At 39.4% G+C, this 21455-nt stretch overlaps 2 protein-coding genes across 5 annotated transcripts in view; both read right to left on the bottom strand.

The window, feature by feature from the left end:
* Positions 1–19681, bottom strand: part of LOC132258685 (serine-rich adhesin for platelets) — a 38383-nt gene extending 18702 nt beyond the window's left edge. For all 4 annotated transcript variants that reach the window (XM_059756101.1, XM_059756102.1, XM_059756104.1 and 1 more), the window contains exon 1: positions 19349–19681. The gene's annotated coding sequence lies outside the window, so the exon portion shown is untranslated. The remainder of the gene's footprint in view (positions 1–19348) is intronic.
* Positions 19682–19798: 117 nt separating this feature from the next.
* LOC132258653 (ruvB-like helicase 1) lies at positions 19799–21436 on the bottom strand. Its single transcript, XM_059756049.1, has 2 exons — positions 21145–21436; positions 19799–21085 (listed from the first exon to the last, which is right to left on the bottom strand). Exons 1-2 carry the CDS (start codon positions 21283–21285, stop codon positions 19856–19858), a joined length of 1371 nt encoding a protein of 456 aa, XP_059612032.1. The 5' UTR covers positions 21286–21436; the 3' UTR covers positions 19799–19855.
* Between the last annotated feature and the right edge of the window lie 19 nt (positions 21437–21455).

Raw genomic sequence — 21455 nt, 5'->3', positions numbered from 1 at the left:
AAAGCGCTTTAGTGACTGGGAGGGAAAGCTTAACAATTTCTCTAAAAACAGGGTTGGAGGAACTTTTTGGGATGTTGGAGTGGAAGTTGCATCAAGTTTCTCCTTCCATTCGTCTCATATGCCAAACATAAAACACATTTTCAGCCCTTAATGTAATTTCCTCAAGCATTTTCGCATTCACAAAAGTGGTGTTGCCTCTTGAAAATACATACACTCTATAAAATTTACCACAAAAGTTGCCCTCAACTTCCTATCCATTTTAGTCATTATAATTGCTATGAAACAGTGTGTGGCTTGTAAAGTAAATTGGAAGAACATGGCTGTAAGTGAAAAGATACAGAAAAGTTCTGAATAGATGGTGTAATTTCAATGGTTCTCAAAATGACTCTCCAGCAAAATTCAATACTCATTAAAATTTTCAACGAACTTTTCACATCGAAAGAGGTGTTTTGGCTCCTGTCACTGAGTTTAGCGTCCCATCTCAAGGAGATGCTGCAAAGTGAGAAGATAAGGCATCTTTCGCAAATTGATAATTGGGGTGAAATTTTCCCATGGAAACACCATTAATTAAATTTCCCATAAAATCTCCATGTAAACACAGCAAAATTAATAAGAATCTCTCAAGAAGTTTCTCCTAACATTTTCACCTCTCACATACTTTAAGAAGCGACAGACTTAATGGATAAAAGCACGAAAGAGATCCACTCCCCTTTCATCCCTTCTTCTTCAGTCCACCAAGAAGTCTTCTGGCAAAACACAACATTAGATATGGTTACACCCTGTATCGCACGTTCTTCGGGAAACATCATCAATCTCAACAATTTTTACTCAGCAGTGCGCAGTTCTCGAGATATAACACACAACATAAGTTTGTATAAAGCAACCAGTCGATGCATTTTGACGATCAGGAGCACAGTTCATGAATGCACAAAGTTTTTTCACAGTAAAACTCTGACACACAGTTTCCTCTTTGAGCTTTTCAACAAATACACAAGACCTTCACATTTCATTATATGGGGAGATATTTTCTTGACTTGATCCCTTTTCCAACCAATTTCACTCCTCAATATCAATTGAACAGAATTTTTCTTACACAATTCATACATACAAGACTTCTTCAGACACTTTTATGTGCCAATGATGACTCTATGTATTACTTAAGATTGTCTTATGTGGAATATTTTCTATAAATACCATTTTATCTGGTCTAAAATGTTCTTTCTCTCGCGCACTCCGAAAGTGAATTCCCCTATCAGACTGGCCGCCTTTCTTCTATCCATTTCACTCTCGGTGCTGCTCTTCAATTTCGTCTCCTCGGCCCATCTTTAAACATTATATAGACAGAGAAGCGCATAAAAACCAAAAGGATGGAAGCAAATACATCGAATGTTGTGCCGTGTCTTTTTCTTCTCATTCAACAGAGTAAATACTCCGACATAGACGAATAACTTCGACAACATTCAATTCTCGTGCCAATATTTGGAGGGGAAAACACACTCTGCGAGTTGAGAGACAGAATTGGAATAATTCAGCAATAAAAGCGCTTACGATAGAATATTCTCTATACGTTCGATATATACACAGAGATACACAGCAAGAAGGGGATCTTCGTAAGGCTAAAAATAATCCAATTATTGCTATATGAATATTGATAAGCCCGTCTGTGTCTGACGAATCCTTACATGAGACGGCAAGGATTGAATTCGAGCCATAAAGCTTCCTTGCCAAGAAGATTTCAGCAAAAAGTACAGGAAAATCATCCGGCAGTTTGCATTTAAAATTCATGCAAATGGAGGAAGTGATATGAATGTAAATGGTCTTGGAAAAACTACCTAATCGCACAGAGATATCGCTCTAGATATGTACAACAGCCTAAGATAGCTCTCAAGAATCTTTTGCAGCAGGAAAAAGAGGGATTGATTCACTGAGTGCTATTCGTCAAAAGATTTAGTATTCACTTAAGTAAATTGCAACTCTATCGCGATTCTGAATATTTAATACGATGCAGATCGAATTTCCCAGCTCATGCCCATGAATTTATATACCCAAAACTCACCCTTTCCGTGTCACATTATATGTACTTAACTACTCTATTTCGGATATAGACTTTCTACCCCATTTCACCCCCTATATTATATCACTGTTGCTATACTGCAAACTTTCGCAATCCCCAATTGAACTTATGCAATAGTTTGTGAATTGTACTTTCTTATACTCAACGTCCTGAAATTCTCAACCTCACAACTCACTGGCAGCCTTACAAAATTAGGCATTCTTTAACTTAATACCAACTCTCTGCAGGATAGAATCCGCCCATTACGAGCTTTATTGTCTTTGCACTGAAGTTTCACAAAGGCAATCCTTATTTCGAGTAGACAAACTTTGTTGCACATTTTGAAAGCGTTCGTTAAACTTCTTTTCACTATAAAAGTTGAATGAACACGGAAAAAGACTTGAAAATCTTTAATTTATGAAAAAAGAGATTTTAATGAGCATGTGTTTATTCAGTTTGCATTTCCACACTCGCTTGAATTTGATGACAGTTTAGAAAAGGGAAAATCTCTTCCTAAAACCATTGCCATTTTCCTTCAATTACATTACATTGAGGGTCTTACGAAGTTTACCGTATAATTTGGGGATTCAGCAGCAATACAATCAAACAGAATGAGCGCCATGAGCTGTACTGTGACTTTTATCTACCTCCGAACGTGATCCATTACTAAATTATCAGCCAAAGAGAAACTTTCACCTGATAGGACTTGCGGGTTAAAATGCAAAACGACCAAACACCAGGATTAAACTTTAATTGAACCACACATTCACTCATTAAAACCCATTGATTCAACAATATTATCTGTCTCGCTTAACACACAACATTCACAGACAGAGTCGTTAAAATATAATTCAAAATGCATGATTATACCGCACAACGATCACTTTAATTCGACGAAGAGATTGGTTAGTGCAAAATTTATACTGTATCAATATTCCCGGGCAGAGATTATCAGCTCTTCATTTAAATTTAATCCAATTTGGTTAGATTCAACAAGATTCTAATCACTCTTCTCCGCCCCATCGAGAGACGGTGCGAGTTTATCTTTCGGAAAATTCATCCGAGTGTAAATGGAAGATCAATAAAGCATTTTGAAGCTCTGATGCTGCCTGAAAACCACGAACGAAGCATGAATGGAAAAATCATCCATTGATAATTCTACATCACAGCCTCGCCTGCTGTCAGCCCAATAACTCAATTTCCCCCCACATTAAATGGACTGTTGTTCATTCTGGGTGTCTTGCTTCGGTTTTCCACGTGCATTGGCCGCGTTGAGTGTGTATTTAGGCCATGAGATGAAATGCCAAACATTCAATTAATATCAATTTACTCGTCAATTTATACCGGCATGATTGTGTTTGCTCATCAGTGCACACCATTTAGCATTCTCTCACTTACTTATCGTCATAATTGAGCGCCTTTCAATCCTTTTTCTGACCGTAGAAAATATTTTTATGTACTTTAGTAATGGAACGAAAGGAAATGTTGTCAGGAATGGGTTCTCTTCATAGTTCTCTCAGTGACATATCAAACCGATACAAAACGACAAGGGTTGAAATACTTTCAATTGCACTTGACATGGGAAAAATGTCGCGAATGAATGTTTTTCATTCCCTCACACACACAGACAACATTGCCCTATAATGCAGCACTATTTATTCCCTTCTTGAGGAAGCTTTTCATGCAACACTAGAATTTTTATAACGAACATGAGATGTTTTGTCGTGGAACTTGAAATGTCTTCTTTTTTTGTATACAATTTGCTCTCTCGCATTTCTTCACTTCACTTCTATTCAACACGGAATTTTTTATTCCTGGTTCTTTCCCAACTTTCCCTCTTTCAAATTGCAGCGCAGAACTGATTCTTCATTTGCTCTCTTCACATTTCCTATTCAGATTTTGAGAATGTTGCAACTGTGGAAAAGCCATACAAATGCTGTGGAAAATAGAGAAGTCTGGAGGTATTTTAACAAGACCAATGAGGATTGATAACACAGAGCACACATCTCGGTTCGTTATATTATATTCAGAGTCAAGAAGGACATAACAAGTGCAGGTATTACAGTCTTGAAAATAATGCTCGATGCCACGGTTATGTACAATTTTCCCTATTTCTTGCTTATGCAAAATTTTGCAATATTTCACTCACGCCATAGTGCACTCGAATCGTTCTCCTCCGCACACAGTGAGTCTCATATTTGAATCTCTGTTGCAAATCCATATATATATATATAACATCGTCAATAATAAAGCATCCCAGAGAAGCTCATAAAATTTTCCCACAAATATTTGAGCAGCCAAAAGTCAGATGAAAATATATACGCCTTATTCATCCTTAAACAACATGTGACGATATTAAATTTTCCTCAAATCAAAATGCCACCGACATAAAATCCACCCTAAAAATAATAACAATTTACGACAATGGTCACAGAACATTAAAACAGATTCCCCAATCCGATACTCTTCCAACAAATTTTCCACACTCTTAGGATATCGCTCACAACATTTATACAGACATTCTTCAGATAATTTCTGACATTTAAGGAAGAACATTTTCATACATTTCTCCTAACGTTTAGCATTAAAACCGAATTTTCCGATTACTTTCTATGAGCATTTATTTATGATTTCCTTCCTAAAATGTCTTGTTATTAGTATAATTCATGGCAGAATTTAAATTTCCCTATATATATATATTAGGCTTCTTGGATTGGAAATAAGTAAGAAATACTTTGAATTTGCCTTTGAAATTATGGATGAAATTGAGCTTGTCAGAAATTTCCAATACATTTCCGCAGAGTATTCAAAGGAATTCCGAGTGATTTTTATTGATCGTTCTTATGATACTTATGTAATGAGAAAAATTGAGTGCTTTATTAGAGAGGAGGATATGACGAATGAATTTGCGGATAGAAATACATGAGAGGGTAGATTTTTATTTGAATTTCTCACAGAACATCTTATACTTCTTTTATTGTTTATTTATTGGCATGTCTTTCTTGTCTTCGAGCGCGCTCACACTCCAAGGTTCATTGCTCGATGTTGATTGCAAATGATAAATTTTGTTTATACGATTATTCACGCACACAAGACGAAAAAAGGAAAATTTCCACGAAGATTGGCGTGAGGTGGAGGGGAAAAGAGAGGCATTTTACTGATGGCATTGATGGTTTTACACGCAAAAATTGCTCCCCGCCACATAAACAGAGCACGAGAGACAGCCAGAAAAATGTGTGTTTGCATGAAGCACATAAAAATCCCACAAATCAACTCATTTATAAGATTTTCGTACAGAGAAGAATCTCTCACTCACTCAATCTCCCACCATGACAAAATGCACATTTGTGAGTTGACTTGCAATGAGTTTGGCGCCTCGTGCACGAAATATGTATATATATCTGTACGAAAATTGTCACTTTTTTCCTGCCAATTGGCTTCAACTATAAACAGACTCTCGTTGATAATATTTCGTAACTGGCGCGCTCCTTCTTTTTTTCGCCGTGCTAAAGGAGAGCAATCCTTATTTACAAACATCTCTCTCACATTCATTTGCCATTCGCCTTGAATTGTAGATAAATTTGGCAAAATGTCATCACAGAAAAAACTGTCTCTTTGCGGACATGCCGCATACCAACACGAACACCTATTCTCCTGTTGTAAATTATATTTGTGACTCGTCAAAACTTACTAAATATATTACATTTAGCACTTCATTTCCCACTCACGACAACCCATTCATTTCGACAAAAATATACTCAGAAATTTCATTATCAAAACTTCAATGTTCTCGTCACTGTGAATGGTACAAATTTCTCATTATACTGCATGTGAAGTATATCGTCATGAATTTCTTAATATCATACACACACCCCAACTCAAAAAGTTCAATCAAATCCACTCGAGAGTTTGCCAGAGGAAAGTTTTTCGGCCCGAGGGGAATAAGCAATGTATTGTTATGCTTTGGGACTTTCCAACAGGTGCTGTATTGTCATGTGAATTCAATCACATAAGGATTCTCAATAGACTTCGGCATGAAATCAAATAAACCCCTGCAAAATACCTGAATTAAAAATGAATCCAGGAAAGAGAACAGTTGAAGAAATTAACATTTAAATACATTTCGGCTTGAATACCCTCATTGCATTCGAAAAGGATATATTCTGGAACTCGAAGATGCACGGAACGTTCTTTGAAATCTACGAACAACTTCCAAATCGCTATCAAATGGGAATAGCACCTGAAAATTTGCATTTTCAGGTGAGAATTTTCACCGAGAAGTGGAGAATGCATTAGATATGCACACATACAGTGCATCCTCTCGGGACATTTCGCTCATTCGTGATAAATGTGGAAACAGAGGAAAAGAGAGTTTATAACATGTAAACAAGAACAATCAAACATACACAATTTTCAGTAATATGCAGGTGGAAATTGTGATGCAGATTAAGCATCCATAAATCAACAATCACACACACGTGCGTTGTAAAACTTTTTGCTGCACATTTTCATTCAGCAACGCGATGCACAGTGGGCATAATTGCACATGCACACATCTCATATTCGCCTCTTTGCAGATGAATAAGCGTGAGATCATCATAAAACAGATATTACACTCATATGTAAATCCACTCAATTGAATTCAATATGCAGCCAAAGAGAGATAAATTTTATATTGGAAGCAAAGAAGCTCACATCCTCTGCACAAATCCAATTGAGAATTCATCATCCTTCTCGCAAACTCGCAGAATTCATCTCCTGCTCTTGGGTGAAATCCTTTATCGCACTCTCCCCACTCCACCTCAAGTGCCCTCCATTTCCACAGTAATTTTCACTTCTCTCTATGACCATTTGTGGCCACTTTAGCCAAACCACTGAATTGAGACTCCATATCTTCACCACTGATCATCATTGGATGGCGCTCATGTAAGCGCTAAAAGTCTGTGTGGAAATGCCGATAAGAGAATGGGAAACGATTGAAAATCTTCATCGCTATTGACTTTGTTGGGGGCGGTTTTTCCCTCTTGCCCGTTCGATAGTTGAAACTTTTTTTTCCGTCCACCGCAAACATCCCCTCTTTTGATTGATCAACAAAAGCGAGAGAGAAAAATCCCATTGAAAAGTCATTCAACAATCAGCAAAAGTCACGGACAAGAGTATCCGGGAAAATTCTGATGAAACTTTCCTTTTCCACCCTTTTCATCAGATGGAAGAGGCTTAGAGTTAATTCTCTGTGAAAAATACATATTCCTAATGAACTCCTCTCCACAATCCTTGGAACATTTTCTGCGGTTCATAATTTGCTATGCATTAATGTTTTGTATGAGTGTGTATGCCGCAAGAGTAGAACTACCAACTATACACAGTCCCATGAATTTAATTGTGTATGATGAGCAACATTAAGAGATAAATAAATACGAACGATGGTGAAGTAGTTTTTCGACAGAGCAAGAATAAATGGGTTACAATGTTCACTCATTTTCACCGTCTATTTGTGAAATATTAAATTTTAATTGGATTTCAGCAATAAAACTTCTCAAATACTCACACACAAGTGCGATTTTCAATTTTCCAACTGCACCAAATGAACATATATCTCGCCACAGACAAGCACACCTCTCAACTTGGATAAATTTCTCATTAACACTCCCAGGGTGATGCTATCTTGTGAGGTGGAACTCCTCGATGTCGAAATGGGTGGAAATGTACAAGGAACACACGAGCAAGGAGATGTCTCGAAACCTTCTCCTTCTGAGAAACTTTCTGCTCCCCCACGAAACTTCTTACAATATAGAAACCCCTATTAATCAGTATTAGAACAAGAGAAAATGAGAGGAAATCCCTTGGGGAATTGTCACATCACGAAGTCACAGACACACATATTACTATTTCCATTAATACTTAATCAAACCAAAAGTTATTAACTTTCACTCAGCATCTCTCCCTTATCAACCAGGAAATTTCTCATCAACCGCACTCCCCTGCAATTATCCACTTCCATTGGCTCCTAAGAGGATTTTCATACTGCCACAAAAGTGAATTATATCACCCCCTACAAAAAAAAAACGCGGGAGGAGACAATTTGCATAAGAATTTAACTCTTTTGCTCTTTCGGCTGTAAATTGCAAACAAAAGAGAAGTGGGAAATGTAAACAAACCCTCATTGTTGGAATTTTATATCAGGCTCTCTGCAATGCCCACACATTAAAGACTGATGTGCTTCCATCTACCAGCACGAGTCATCCCATTTTCATTTCCATTATTTGATATTGTTGGGCGAGGTTGGAATTATGGTAATTTAGCGAATTAAGCAAAAAATTTCCAATATACAGTTATTTCAGCATTATACAGAGAACTTTTTCATTTCATCTTCCATTGTGAAACAATGTCCTTTTTTGCTTCCTCTTTTCAACCTATTAAGAAACACAAAACGAAATTAATATTTACTGTCTAATTTTCACCTGTTTCTGCATTCTCGAAACGATATAACCACATTCTGATGTGCTGGTAAAGACATCAAAGATAGGCCCCTCAACTTGCTAGTGTGGGGAAGACAATCTGCATATGAACATTGAATATTCTGTGAGTTTCATCTAAAAGGATGATAGCTCTTCAATTATTCATATCAACCCACTACACAATGTTCTCTGAAGTCTGATCTCTTATCAAAACACATGTAAAGATTTGAATTTTGGATACCATCTCCTGTTTCACTTCAGCTAAGCGCATAAAATGATTTTTTTTTCATTCTTCCTCTAAGCAAAATTTCATTTAAACACCGCGTCAGTGTTGTTATAACTACAATCAGTATGAATTCCTAATTAAGACTACACGAGAATATTCCTTGCAATGTGTCACTGCAGCAATAATGAACGCTTTTACCACTTTGTTCAAACAACAAAGTTTCAAACTTGTGTGCAAAATTATGATAATGTTCGTGTTTGTTATTAAATCTGTGAAAATTCCCTTTTACATGCACACACAACCCCTCATAGTCATCAGGAGTATTTTCGCGCTCGTGAATAATTTCTATTTAAATGGCAAATTTGCTACACTTTCACAAACTGATACAGAATTTAATCCTAACTAATACACTTGTATCAAAACGAACCTGTGGGTGGCGATATGCATGCAGTAATATTAGCCAAATTCACTGAATCATAGAAAGTTTATCTCGAGTCAACATACCGCATGCAATTTTATATCACATTAATTTTCTCATGGCAAATATTCACGTGGTGAGCGGGAGAAAATCGATTTCAACCACTTTCAGCGGTGAAACCATTTGATATCCTATCCAAACCCGAATATTTTATTGCAAATATGCAAAGTATGGAACAGAGAAAATACACCATTTGCGAAGAAAGATTAATGCATGTTTCTTTGTAAGAAGTGTTTCTCAAGTTTACACACCTTTGTCGACTTTATCTCACGAGAGATTTTTCGTAACATTTCCACTCTTGTTACACATTCGACACTCTGAGACATTTCATTTCCGTCTCCTTTGCCTTCTGTATAACAAGAAAAACACTGTCGAACAACTCAGGAGAAAACCTCCAATTTTTATTACAAATCTCATCGCGACATCGGCACTTTTCTCTACATTTTCACCCTCACACCAGATACATAAAAAGAATCACTGTCAATATTTTTATTTGATTTTCTCCCAGGGAAGTTTTCTGAAAAATCACACAAAACTTTTTTGACTTGTCACGTGAAATTCAAACATCTTCGACACAGAGGCAGCAAAAAAAACCTACACACTCTAACATCCAACACACTTTAGAGAATTAAAGGAAGCCCACTTATATTTCCCTCTTCCGGCCGTGAAAAACTTTCCCTATTTCCTGGTATTATTTCCCCTTGGCAACACCCACCATATATATTTTTTCAATCGTCATCGGATTGAATTTCAAGTATCATCATATATAATTCATCTTCAAAATTCCCAAGATCTACAGGAAGATTTTTGTTGAGTTCTTCGCACAGTTATTCATCATATTTTTCGGTGAATTTAAAGCACAAAATGGCAAGAATTAGCAGTTGAAGGAAAACTTTTTAGTTTCCATGTCTGGTGATGGCCTTTTCAATCTCATACGCGACTTTGCTCTCTTCATGTCTTCACAAACTTTCTCCACTGAAGGTCGGAAAATCATGCCCTTATTCACGCCACTTTATCCTTGATACATCACTCACGATATATACATTTTCCATCCTCGGCTCTTTCTCTTCTCTCCTCTCTCTCTCTATCTCTCTCGTGTATTTGGCCATTAAACATCCACTTTTTATCATGCTGTACAAGAGATAAATTCCTTTTTATTGCTTTTAATCTCTGTAATGTCTGTTGAGCCAGGCCATTAAGGAATTACCCACTTAAAATGTCCACAAAATTTCTCCTCACGGTGTGTGTTGACAAAAATATTGTATGAGAATGCGGATTTTTTGCTCCTTCGCGCGGAATGGGGCAAAGAGAAGCGATTAAGAGATGCTTTTTTCCTCTTTCACTCTCATAAATAAGCAAGAAAGGAAAACTTTTGCCATATTCCATGACCAAAAAAAGGTTATGATTTTCACACACATTGGCGCCTCGATAAATTATGATGAAAAGCCGTGCATGTCCAAATAAAAAGGAAAATTCCATAGAGCGCGAAATTTAATTTTAACCCCATTTGCAATGCCCATTTATTTACCTCAATCCCTCCCTACTTAAACTTTTCTTGTATTTTGGCGTCTGCCATTCATTCTCGCACCCATTCACCCTCACCCACTTTCGCCCACACGGCGAAAAACAAAGAGAATAACCTGCAATTTGTGCCCCATGATCCCCATCATTTCTCCCCAGTGAGTATGTGGCAATTCTTCTTATGTGTGAATAAAATATTCTTCATTTCTCCAACGGCGAAGTGAATTTAATCCCGCAACAAGGCCACACCCTCACCATCTTTGCCACCTACAACAAAAGACAGAATGCAATGAGAGCAATTTGTGGGATTGAAATAAAAGTTTTTCTCTTCATATTTGTCTTTTTCTCTGCTCCCCAAATGACACAACCTCAGTGTTTTTCACTGTCTCCCCCTCTCTCCATCCCTTTCTCAGCTCACAGCGTGTGTTTGTTTATATGCGAGAGAAAAACCACGCAAGATGACTAAAGGGGAAATTGTTTGCAATAAATATGTGACACTTCTTGTACTACATAATCCCTGTAAAATGTTACTCTATGCCTCACACTTGAAATCTCATTACACTCAGAGGAAAATCTCGTAATAGAATCAAATTGAATTGAATAGTCTATGCGCATACCAAACGAGATAATCGCAAGGATAAGCGTTTGTCTGCGGAATGAGTAAATAAACCTAATCTCAAGGGATATTATAGGTTAAGCGAAGCTTATTAGAAACGTGACTGAATGGGACATTTCACTTGTAATTCATCAAATTAATTTCCCCAAGTGTCTCTCTAAAACAAAAAAATGTTTACAAATTGCATTTTGCAGTTTGAACAAATTATGAGGAAGAAAATTAAATGAGAAACTACTTTCCAAACTCCCTTAAACTAATTAACACCAAAACACTGTGCACTGTTTATTTTCAGGAAACACCACAACATCCTCTCTCCCACCTCTTTGCGCAACATTAACATATTCAGTGACCTTTTTCTCTTCCCATTCTTCAAGTGCATGTGACAAAGTATGATAGCGAAGGGAAATTTAATAATTTGGAAGAAAATGAAATATATGGTTTTTTTTCTTCTTCTGTACACTTTGCAATTACAGCACCATGTTTCGCGCGGTAAACAATGGACAAACACAGCATGGCGGTTCTTTTTTCCATCTTCTCATCTCGCCCTTATTTTTCATGCTTTATCCACCTCATAATTCTAGCGACACAGAAGCGTCTCTCTGGTCCAAGAGAGTCACGTTCTCGACATTTTTAAAATAAATTTTTGCACAATATTGGAATCACACACACAAATGTGACGCGAAGCACAAACGTCCGACACTCAAATGCGTTTGTTTTATTTTAAGGAATTCACAATTCACACTCTCTTTCCCTCATCCCGGCGGTCTCTCCCTCTCTTTCTCGTGGGATTGAGAGATGTTGTATCGCATGGTGAATGCTAAGGAATATCTTATAATTCAGTAAATTTATATACTCAACTTGAATTCATGCGAGTTGGTGTGAAATTCGGTAAAATAGAAACATATTCCCATTAAATTTTTGACATTTTTTTCTTATGGAAATATTAAATATCACATTTGATTTCCATAGCAAATCACATTCACTTTATTAGTTGCGCTGTGTAGCCACACAAATACAGCATCATACAAAGTGTGACGTGACAACTAATGCCGTCCTACGTAAAATTTTGCACTCTCTGTGAGAATTCAGAGTTTTTTCCATCACATCTCTCACTTGACTTCTGTTCAATGATCCAGCAGAACTCGAGAGAACACACTTTTCTGTTGATGTCACCATTTTGCAGTTTGCGAGGAGACTTTTTTCGCGTCTCTCCATCATTTGCAATCATTCACTCCCGTAATTGCCACACAATTCTCAGCACTGAACACCAGAAAGATTTCCCAACAGACGCGATCAAATATGAGAAATCCCACTGCGATCCATAATTCTGTGCCTGTGAGCAGTAATAATAGACGATAGAAGGTTATGACTAATGATTTTCGACAGTGAAAATCTGAATTTTCAGTCCTTAGTACTGAATTGTTATTAATACGAATAAGTTAATAAACAGATCGGATCATTAAGATGTCTTTCAACACTGATAAGAAGATAAAAGTTTGAGAACAGCATTTTTACTGACAAATAAATTCAATATTTGAAGAAGAATCGCTCTGAAGAATAGCAATTGTTCACCTCTTGGTTGGTAAGCGACTGTGTGCTGAAGCCACCCACTCCAAATTCACTTATTGCTAATCCTACATTTTATATCTAATTTGCCACACAATATGTTTCTTTTTGCGCACACACACAAACACTATAAATTGTCTTTCTCGACCGGGGAGTGTCCAAAAGTTAATTTTTGTCATTTGGCGAGAGTGAATGCTATGAAATTTCGTCCCGAAACGACCATTTCTCTTCTGATTACCGTCTCCAAAACAAGCTTGTGAGCATTGAGAGGATTTTCGTGTTAGGATTCGGGATAAATGTTCTACTTCTATTACGCTCCAAATTGGAGAATTCTCCCCATTTTATCCCATTGCCAACAGGAGGAAAATCTATACAAGCGTGGACATTTCTATTCTCAATTTTACACACTCACGCACAAAAGCTCAATTTTGCAATCTCTCAATAAATTGATCTCGGAAAATTAATTAAATCTTCCATGTGCCACGCGTGCAATTCCCTACAGATAGACAAATTCAGAACTAATAAATATGACAGAGAGGCAGAGAAAAGCGTTTTGGGATCATTATATTTAGATGGGAATCAAGTCTGTATCACTGGAAAGGCATTACGTCATTGCTATGTATACCCCAAATGTGAAGCTCTTCCATGACAAAGGCATCAGTATAATGCCCCACACATCTACGCTCGAGAGCTTCACAACAAATATACGCTCTATACCTCTATAATAACTCCATTCACGAATAGTGTGATAGCAGAATTTGCTATCAGCAGCATGTGCAGGCGGAATTAATCATATATACGAATCCATTGCATCCATTGTCAGTCAGCAAAATGAAATTTTTGACATAATGGTAAAAGAGGCCATCGAAGATATTCAATTTCACAGAATGACAGATTTTAATAAAATCTCTCTACATCTCATTCTTAAGTTCCATATTTTGTCTCTCTCAATATCGAAACAAAAAAAATTGGGATAGCGGAAAGATGCAGAAGAAAAGTGTGACTCTGTGAGAGGTGTGAAAAAATTCAATTTCATCTTTTCGCCAATAAATTATGCAGAATTTTTCACTTCTGCTGAAAAAACAACAAAATTATCATCTCGCAAATTGCATCTGAAGGTATTCATTCAACAGTGAACCACATTTTCGTCCCAGACCGCTTCACTTTCCTCGCACTCCAATTTCACGTCTGTCTTTAGCGCGAGAGAAGGCAAAAAAATCGTAATAAATCTCGCCACATCTCTTAACTCTCTTCCAGGGATTAAATATCACAATCTAACACTCTTACAGAGACAATATGAAAACTGCATATTCTCGCATTCAGATTCATGGTGAGATTTTAAATGTCGCTGCAGAAAAAATCCCTTAATTAAAATTTTAAATAACTCCTCATAATCACTTATCAAAGGCATTTTCCTCATCTTTCTTTTCAATTTCCCCGCCAGAGAAATTGATTTAAAAAACCAGTGGAGACTGAAATTAATGAGTTCCGCGTTTCGGTATTGCACATTCTTTTTTAAGTGTAAATCAATATCACTTTTCATGAGCACTAAAAAGCACATATATTTCACAGAAAAATTAACTTTTTTATCCCGGAAAATGCTCGTAAATCTAGAGCACGAACAGGGGAAAATGTTGTGCTCTGGCGAGGAAAACGATATGTGAAGAGGATGTTTAAATATCAATTCCGAAGCAATTTCCATGATAAAAGCCTCGAAATTTTTTATCGCAAAACCTCTCCTTTTTGGAATGTTGATTGGAAGAGGATTTTCAACTAGGAGGACAAATGTTTTTTTTTTATACCTCAAAACTGGAAAAATAGTGAGAAGTGGCAATAAAGCACCATCAATTGACAGAGCAGAGATTGCAAATCCAGCAGAAAATTCCCTCAATAATCCTACATGGATATTCTGGGTCGTCATTTTCCAACACACAAACTTGCTGTCACGCAGTGACAATGGATGAATGAGGAGAGAAAAAAACCCACCACCTCTTCCAATATTTTGTCATTATCATCAATAGCGGTAGCAGCTGAATTAGATGATTTGTCCCATCAATCATACCCACAACTTTTATTTATCCATATGTCGTGCTGGTGGAAAAAGCCCAAACTGACGTGCTGCAGAGAGGCCAGAAAAGTTGAGAAACCCCAGAGAAGACGAGAATTCATGGAAATCACATCACGAAAAGTTCTATTTGCAATTTTCAACGATGTGGCAATAAAAGAGAGCGAAACCTCATGACCGAGAAAGATTTTTCACATGATTCTCGCACGCCCGCTTCTTTCACACAAGTCCTCTTGGCCAGAGAATTCACACACATGCACATAATCTGAGGGGATTTTCACTGTGCGACTAGAGACGATTTCGGGAAATGAGACAGAATGCCATTGTGGCTTCTTTTCGCCGCTTGCCATTATTATAAATAGACCTCCAAAGGCAAAATGGATGCTCACGGAAGAACAACACGGAAAAAGAGATGAAAATTAACCCAACATGACGAGTCTAAAGAATTTTATGGGATCACCGAGCAATGATGATTATTTACATCCACTAACATTGCCAAGTACCCGACCATTTTCCCACTCTCTCTCACCCCACGTGTCGCGACAATATTGTGCTGAAAATGATGATAACAGACGGGAAAATTCATCATCCGAAGCATTGAGTGTGTCGCAGTCTCATGCGAAACTCCAGGTAACCAAAAACGGGGTGGTTTTGCCGCAACAAAAGTCACACCACGGCTCTGGGGTGAGTTCGGGAGACTTAGCGAAAAATCACCTCACGCGCTAATGGGGTTTTACCGCCCAGCGAAGGATGGATGGGAATAGCAAACCATTGTCAAAAGGGAGGAAAATTGACGCACACTGAAATTCACTCGGCGCATCCATCCATCCCTCAATGATCCACCCTTCCGCCCTCTGCGCTTCGCTGGAGCATTCACAAAAAAGCGCCCCACGGTCGGTGGATTTTCCATCTATCGAAGCCCGCGACTGAATTCCAACCCCATTCCATCAGCCAGTCGCCCAAACACCAGAATAATAGCCAAAGAGAAACTTCGAGTCAGGAAAAGCTGGTGTTTTCTATTTCCTCTCATTCCACTATGCTCTGAGCTTTCCCCATTTTCTCTCCCACACACAAATACATATACAAATAGCATGTACAACTAAGGGGCTAATCGGGAAAAGCATTTTGTCAAAAGTGGTATGAATCCTAAAACGCAACTTTTGACAAATACAGTCGGAAAATATGAAAATTATGTGAATACAATTGAGAAAGGACGACACGTTCAGACGCCCTTGCTGAACTGAAAGCCAAACAGTATTCTTTATATACTTTCTATGTCGATTTTTATATTGATTTGAGAAGAATTTGCTAAAAAAGAAATGCTTTTCACGTCAACATCGCTGGAAATCGATATTGTAGATATTTTTATGTTGAATTCGATACTAAATATTTGACTTGAAAAATATTTTCAACTCTTTAATCCCCATCCAAAAATCTCTTCACAAATAATATGACAAACCCTTTGAGGCATTCTGTGAAGCGAGCAAATTCATTGTGATGAACTCAGATTGTGTTTATTTATGTTTGCGATTGAGCAGAAATTGAACCAATATCGACAAGTATTTTCTATCAATTAGAGACTTACCATTTGCATGAAATACAGTAATTTTCCCCATTCCAACATGAAAATCCCTGAAAATTCTCCCCCCAAAAAAGTGTAATTACTCCAAATCGGATGAACAAAGCAATTTTGGCACAAGAGCCTTCATTGTTTGGCAGAATCGGGAATTTATCTGCGAAATCTGGGACAAAAATATTATAATGAAAATGTATTGAATTATTGAATTTTCATGTTAATCGCAAATTGGAAATTGGCTGCGGAAATTGAGGGTGCCTAATGAGCGAATCCCGATAAAACTGATGCCATTGTAGTAAAAAAAACGTAATAAAACAACACTTCGATGCCACTTTTTTTTCGTGGCGATCTCATATATTGTCGCGAGACAGCAATTGATGGCAGACGGTGGACCATTGATTGAATTTAATTGACCCATCGTCGGTGATGTGAATGTCATTGTGGCGCTTTTTTGTGTCGCCCACGGCGATATGAATGCACACTCGGCACTTTTCTCTCGCCAGGAAAGATTGGGAGAAATTGCTGAGACAATTCGTCGAGAAGCACAAGCGGAAAAGTCGCACATTTAGCAATGCGGGGAGAGACGAAAGAAGGGGTTCGGCCCTCAAAGCTAAGTCTTTCCGGCATAAAAAAAATGTATATTTTGTGTGTGTGTGCGCTCAATTCAGCGGCACACGCCTCCGTAATTCCATGATATATGAATGCAGTGATGCCTGAAATTATAACAGATGAGTGTACTGAGGAATTAGTGAACTGTCCCATTCCACTTTCTCCCCCAAACCGCCGTGCGTGCGAGAGGCGAAAGGCTGCCAGGAAGTTGGTACAAGTGTGAGAAATCCCATAAATCCCAACTCTGACATTTTCCGTGCCTTTTCCTCTCCGCGCGCTTTCCCGCAAATGCTGATGGACTTTTTCCCATGTGTGGTATTTTAAAAATTAAAACCACACAGGACTCTTTCTGGACACATCGCACACTGTGGATTTTTCCACACTGTCCGTCCATCTGTACCAGATAAAGCCAGCGATGCTGAAGGAAGCTTAGGCGTAATCCCGAGATTTCATCCACATTTGAATTGATTGATCACAAAACTCGGATTTCCCGTGATTGATCATCTCTTCAATATCCCAAAAGGTTAAATGAAGGCTATATTTTTCCCCCAAATTCAACACATGTCAGTGCCATTGAACCGCTTTTCCAGAAGACTTCGAAATTACCTCCGCAGCATCTCAAGATAATTTCTGGCAAAAATGAATTTTTCACGTTCAATTTATGACATTCCCATGAGCTTAAGAAAGTAATGCTCATCCGCCCTCGAGGGAAATATTCAATTCCACCCGTAATTTCCCCCCAATTTCATTATAGGCTGAAGAAACAACGCGCGCGAGATCTTCTCTAGTTGCTTCATGAAATCTTTAAAAGGGCATTAAACAGGGCATCTACAGGGCGAATGATGAGAGTTAGTCGGTAATTTATTGAGAAAAGACCTCCCATGAATTCATTAATAAATTCTTCTACTCATTGATAAAAAGACGATAAAAATATACACGCTCTTCAGCGATATACAACAATTCATCCGTTGAAGCGGATATATTGAAATTTTCAACTCTTCTTGTTGAAGCACTTGAAAGAAAATAAGCAATGGAAGAAGAACATTTAAATTTCTGAGAAACAGATATAAAAAATAAGTGTATTAAAGGAATGCCATGAACAGAAAAGTACTCTTCAGGTGTTCTTTGAAAGCCACAAAAGTTTGCTTTCCATTTGCAAAATAATTTCAAGCATTCAAGAGGTTTAATGAGTGTCCGCGAACACTTATCCGGAAATAACAACTCACCAATTTCCCGCATGTTTATCGATTTTATTTAATTATTTGCGTGAATTTGTAAATGTAAAATTAAACGCATTGTCCGTCATTTTCTCTAAGTTTTCTCTCCGGGAAAAACTGATTCGTTTACATTGAGTAAATTCTCTTTGACATTATTTCCCAGAAAATGTATCCAAAATTAGAGTTATAAGCAATTCGATTTGCCAAGGAATCATCAAAAATACTGAGAACAATTCTGATTGAATCGATTGAGTGATTTCTTAAACATTTCAGCGATAATTTGCACTCAAATGAATTATGAATATGAAAAGTGAGGATTAAAATAAAGCTGCATTGCATCTGAAATGCTGGATTAGTTTGTGGTGGAAAAGATGTGGAGACAATAAACAACCCGCAAAGAGCATTAAATTCTCCGGAAAACCTCGAATGAAAACTCATGAAAACTTTGAGGTGATGCTGTTCCAGACAAACTTATGCTCATCCTCAACATCATTTTCCACACAGTTTTCTCCTCTCGTGTAAGCTTGCAATTCAGCATTTTTTTCCGGGGGAAATATATTGGTCTGCTGCCATGCACTTTCACGCTCTTCTGCACAGGAGTTTTCAATTAATTTTTCAGCAGGCAAGCATCTTCGGGGGCAAATTGGGGAGTCTCCAGAGGGCCTTGGCAGGACTCTGAGGCAATCACTCAGGCGAATTAGTGGATAATTGAGTGAGTCAATCAATCCGTGAGGTCAATGCATGAGAAGTGTGGGCGCAATGCGTCCGCGGACAGAGAGCTGTGGCGCCCCTGAGAATTCCACGGGTTTCACGCCCCAGTCAATGCGAGCGATTGTCTCGGGCGCGCTCCTCTTCCCGAAATCCACGACAGAAATATTGTGTGTGCATTAATTTTATTTATAAGACGTGGGTGACGCGAAAGTCTGGCGAGGGTGACGATGAGAAAAATTCCCAGAAGCTCACCTTCTCTCCGGCAGTGTTGCCACAACGCTCCTCCCAATTTTCCGCAAATGCGAAAATCGCCGACTCCGTGAATTCCGTCCTTTTCCTCCGCTTGTGTTCAGTGAGCCTCCAAAAAAGCCCCACACTTCTCGGCAGCACAGATGTTTCTCGAACGGACAATACGCGAAAAATAAGCACTGTCACACATTGGCAAACGGCAACATCCGTCCCGGGTGATTTTCATATCACTCCTCAACAACTAATTAGCACATTTTTCCGCGATTTTCACCACAATTCGAGAGATTTTCAGGAGCACAAAATAACGCGGATCCTCTTCGGCCACCATCTTTATTCTGTCACATTCTGCATGACACATGCACGCGACTCGCGCGCCACCTTCGTGGTAACACCCGCGAGCCGTTTAGAAAATCGAGGTTCAAAAAGCCGCCCACAAGAGCCGTGAATTTCCTGGAAATATTTCCTTTATTTCATTCATGAAACTCCCTTCAATGGAGCTCCCCACCCACTTCACATCATGTACTTGTTGTTCTTCTCCGACAGGAATTTGGCCGACTTCTTCGCGTCCAGGAAGAGAGCGCTGATCTCCAGAACGTCTTCTTTGTTGATCACGCTCCGCCCGTTGACCTTGCACGTCTGGAAGGCAGGCGTGAGCAGCTGAACAGCATAGCGGAGTGTCGTGGTCTTCCCGATCTCACTGAGAGCCCCCACAGCGGCCTCCTCAATCTGCAGACCCTCCGTCTGGGCGCGCAGCTTAATTATCTGCTCAATCTCTGACGTGCTGTATGTGAGCGTACGGATGATCAGGAGTCTGTCCAGCAGATCCAGCGGAATCCCGTGCGGAGAGACGATGTCATCCGTGCCGCGAATCACGCAATGTCCGCGATTTGTGGCGAAGATGACAATTGGCGCGATGGCGGACTCCAAGGATTTGTGGAGGTACGTGAAAGTCTCCAGATCTAGCATGTGCACCTCATCGATAAACAGTACTCCCGGCACCAGCTCAGCGATGCCCTGATCAATATACCTGTTCACGACCTTGTTGATCTCCATGCGCAGTTTGTCTGTGATTTCCGTCTTCTTGGGCTTCATCAGCTGTCCCATCATCGAGAGGACGTCCTGGCCACCCTGAGGCCTGGCATTCGCCACATCCAGATCATGCAGAGTCACGTCCTGCACCACTTCCTTCTTCTTGTGCACATCACCCTTCGGCAGCGGCACATATTCCTCCGTCTCCAGGTCGAATTCTGTGGCGAAAGTGTCACTGCGGCCCTGTCTCTTCACGGCTCCGCTGTTGGCCTCGATGTAGATCACATCTCCCACCTCCACCTTCTCCTTCTGCAGGGATTCGTAGATGCTGGGATCCAGCTTCAGCTGCTTCGTGCCCTTGGCCGTCTTCAGGCCGATCACCACGTTGCTGATGGTCTTGCCATAGCCGCCCATCGGGTTTTCCGTCTCCACGGGCGTCAGCTCAGTCACTTCGCCCTCGTACACTTCCTTCGTCTCTCGGATTCGCAGCCCTATCGAGCGCCGGAAGTTCTCCATCAGCACCTCCGTCTTCTTGATCTCCGCTGAGAACACCTCAGAGCCCACCATGGGGCAGAAGGGCACCTTGTTGCCCAACTCCTGTGCTATCGCCAGTGCTATAGCTGTCTTCCCAGTGCCCGGCGGTCCGGCAAGAAGAAGCGCTCTGCCAGCCATCTTCTTGCTCCTAATCAGATCAATGACTATTCCCGCCGCCTGCGAAAACCCAGAAATGTAAACAGATTCCACGAATAGCTTAACAACAACTTCCTCACCTCCCGAGCATTCTTCTGGCCCACAAGGCCAGCCGCGTTCTGCAGAGCCACTCCGTTTTCATCCAATCCTAACCCCTTAATGTGGCTATGAGCGGCGATTCTCTGCGTTTTCACCGTGCTCTTCACCTCCTCGATCTTCATCTTGCCAGCACTCTGTCTCTCACCACTCCCGCAGACAATTTCAGCACGCTGCTATCGATTAAACAGCGGAAATTAGAGAAAATTCGGGAACAACGCCGGCTTCGCACACAAAACACTGCTTCTTCTTCTTCTTCTGCTTCTCCTGCGCGACGCGCGTATAACAGTTGCCC

The sequence above is a fragment of the Phlebotomus argentipes genome, unplaced genomic scaffold (assembly GCF_947086385.1).
Source record: "Phlebotomus argentipes unplaced genomic scaffold, Phlebotomus argentipes genome assembly scaffold_4, whole genome shotgun sequence".
Lineage (NCBI taxonomy): Eukaryota > Metazoa > Arthropoda > Insecta > Diptera > Psychodidae > Phlebotomus > Phlebotomus argentipes.
Note: the sequence above shows the minus strand (reverse complement) of the source record. Positions and strands in the feature narration are given on the sequence as shown.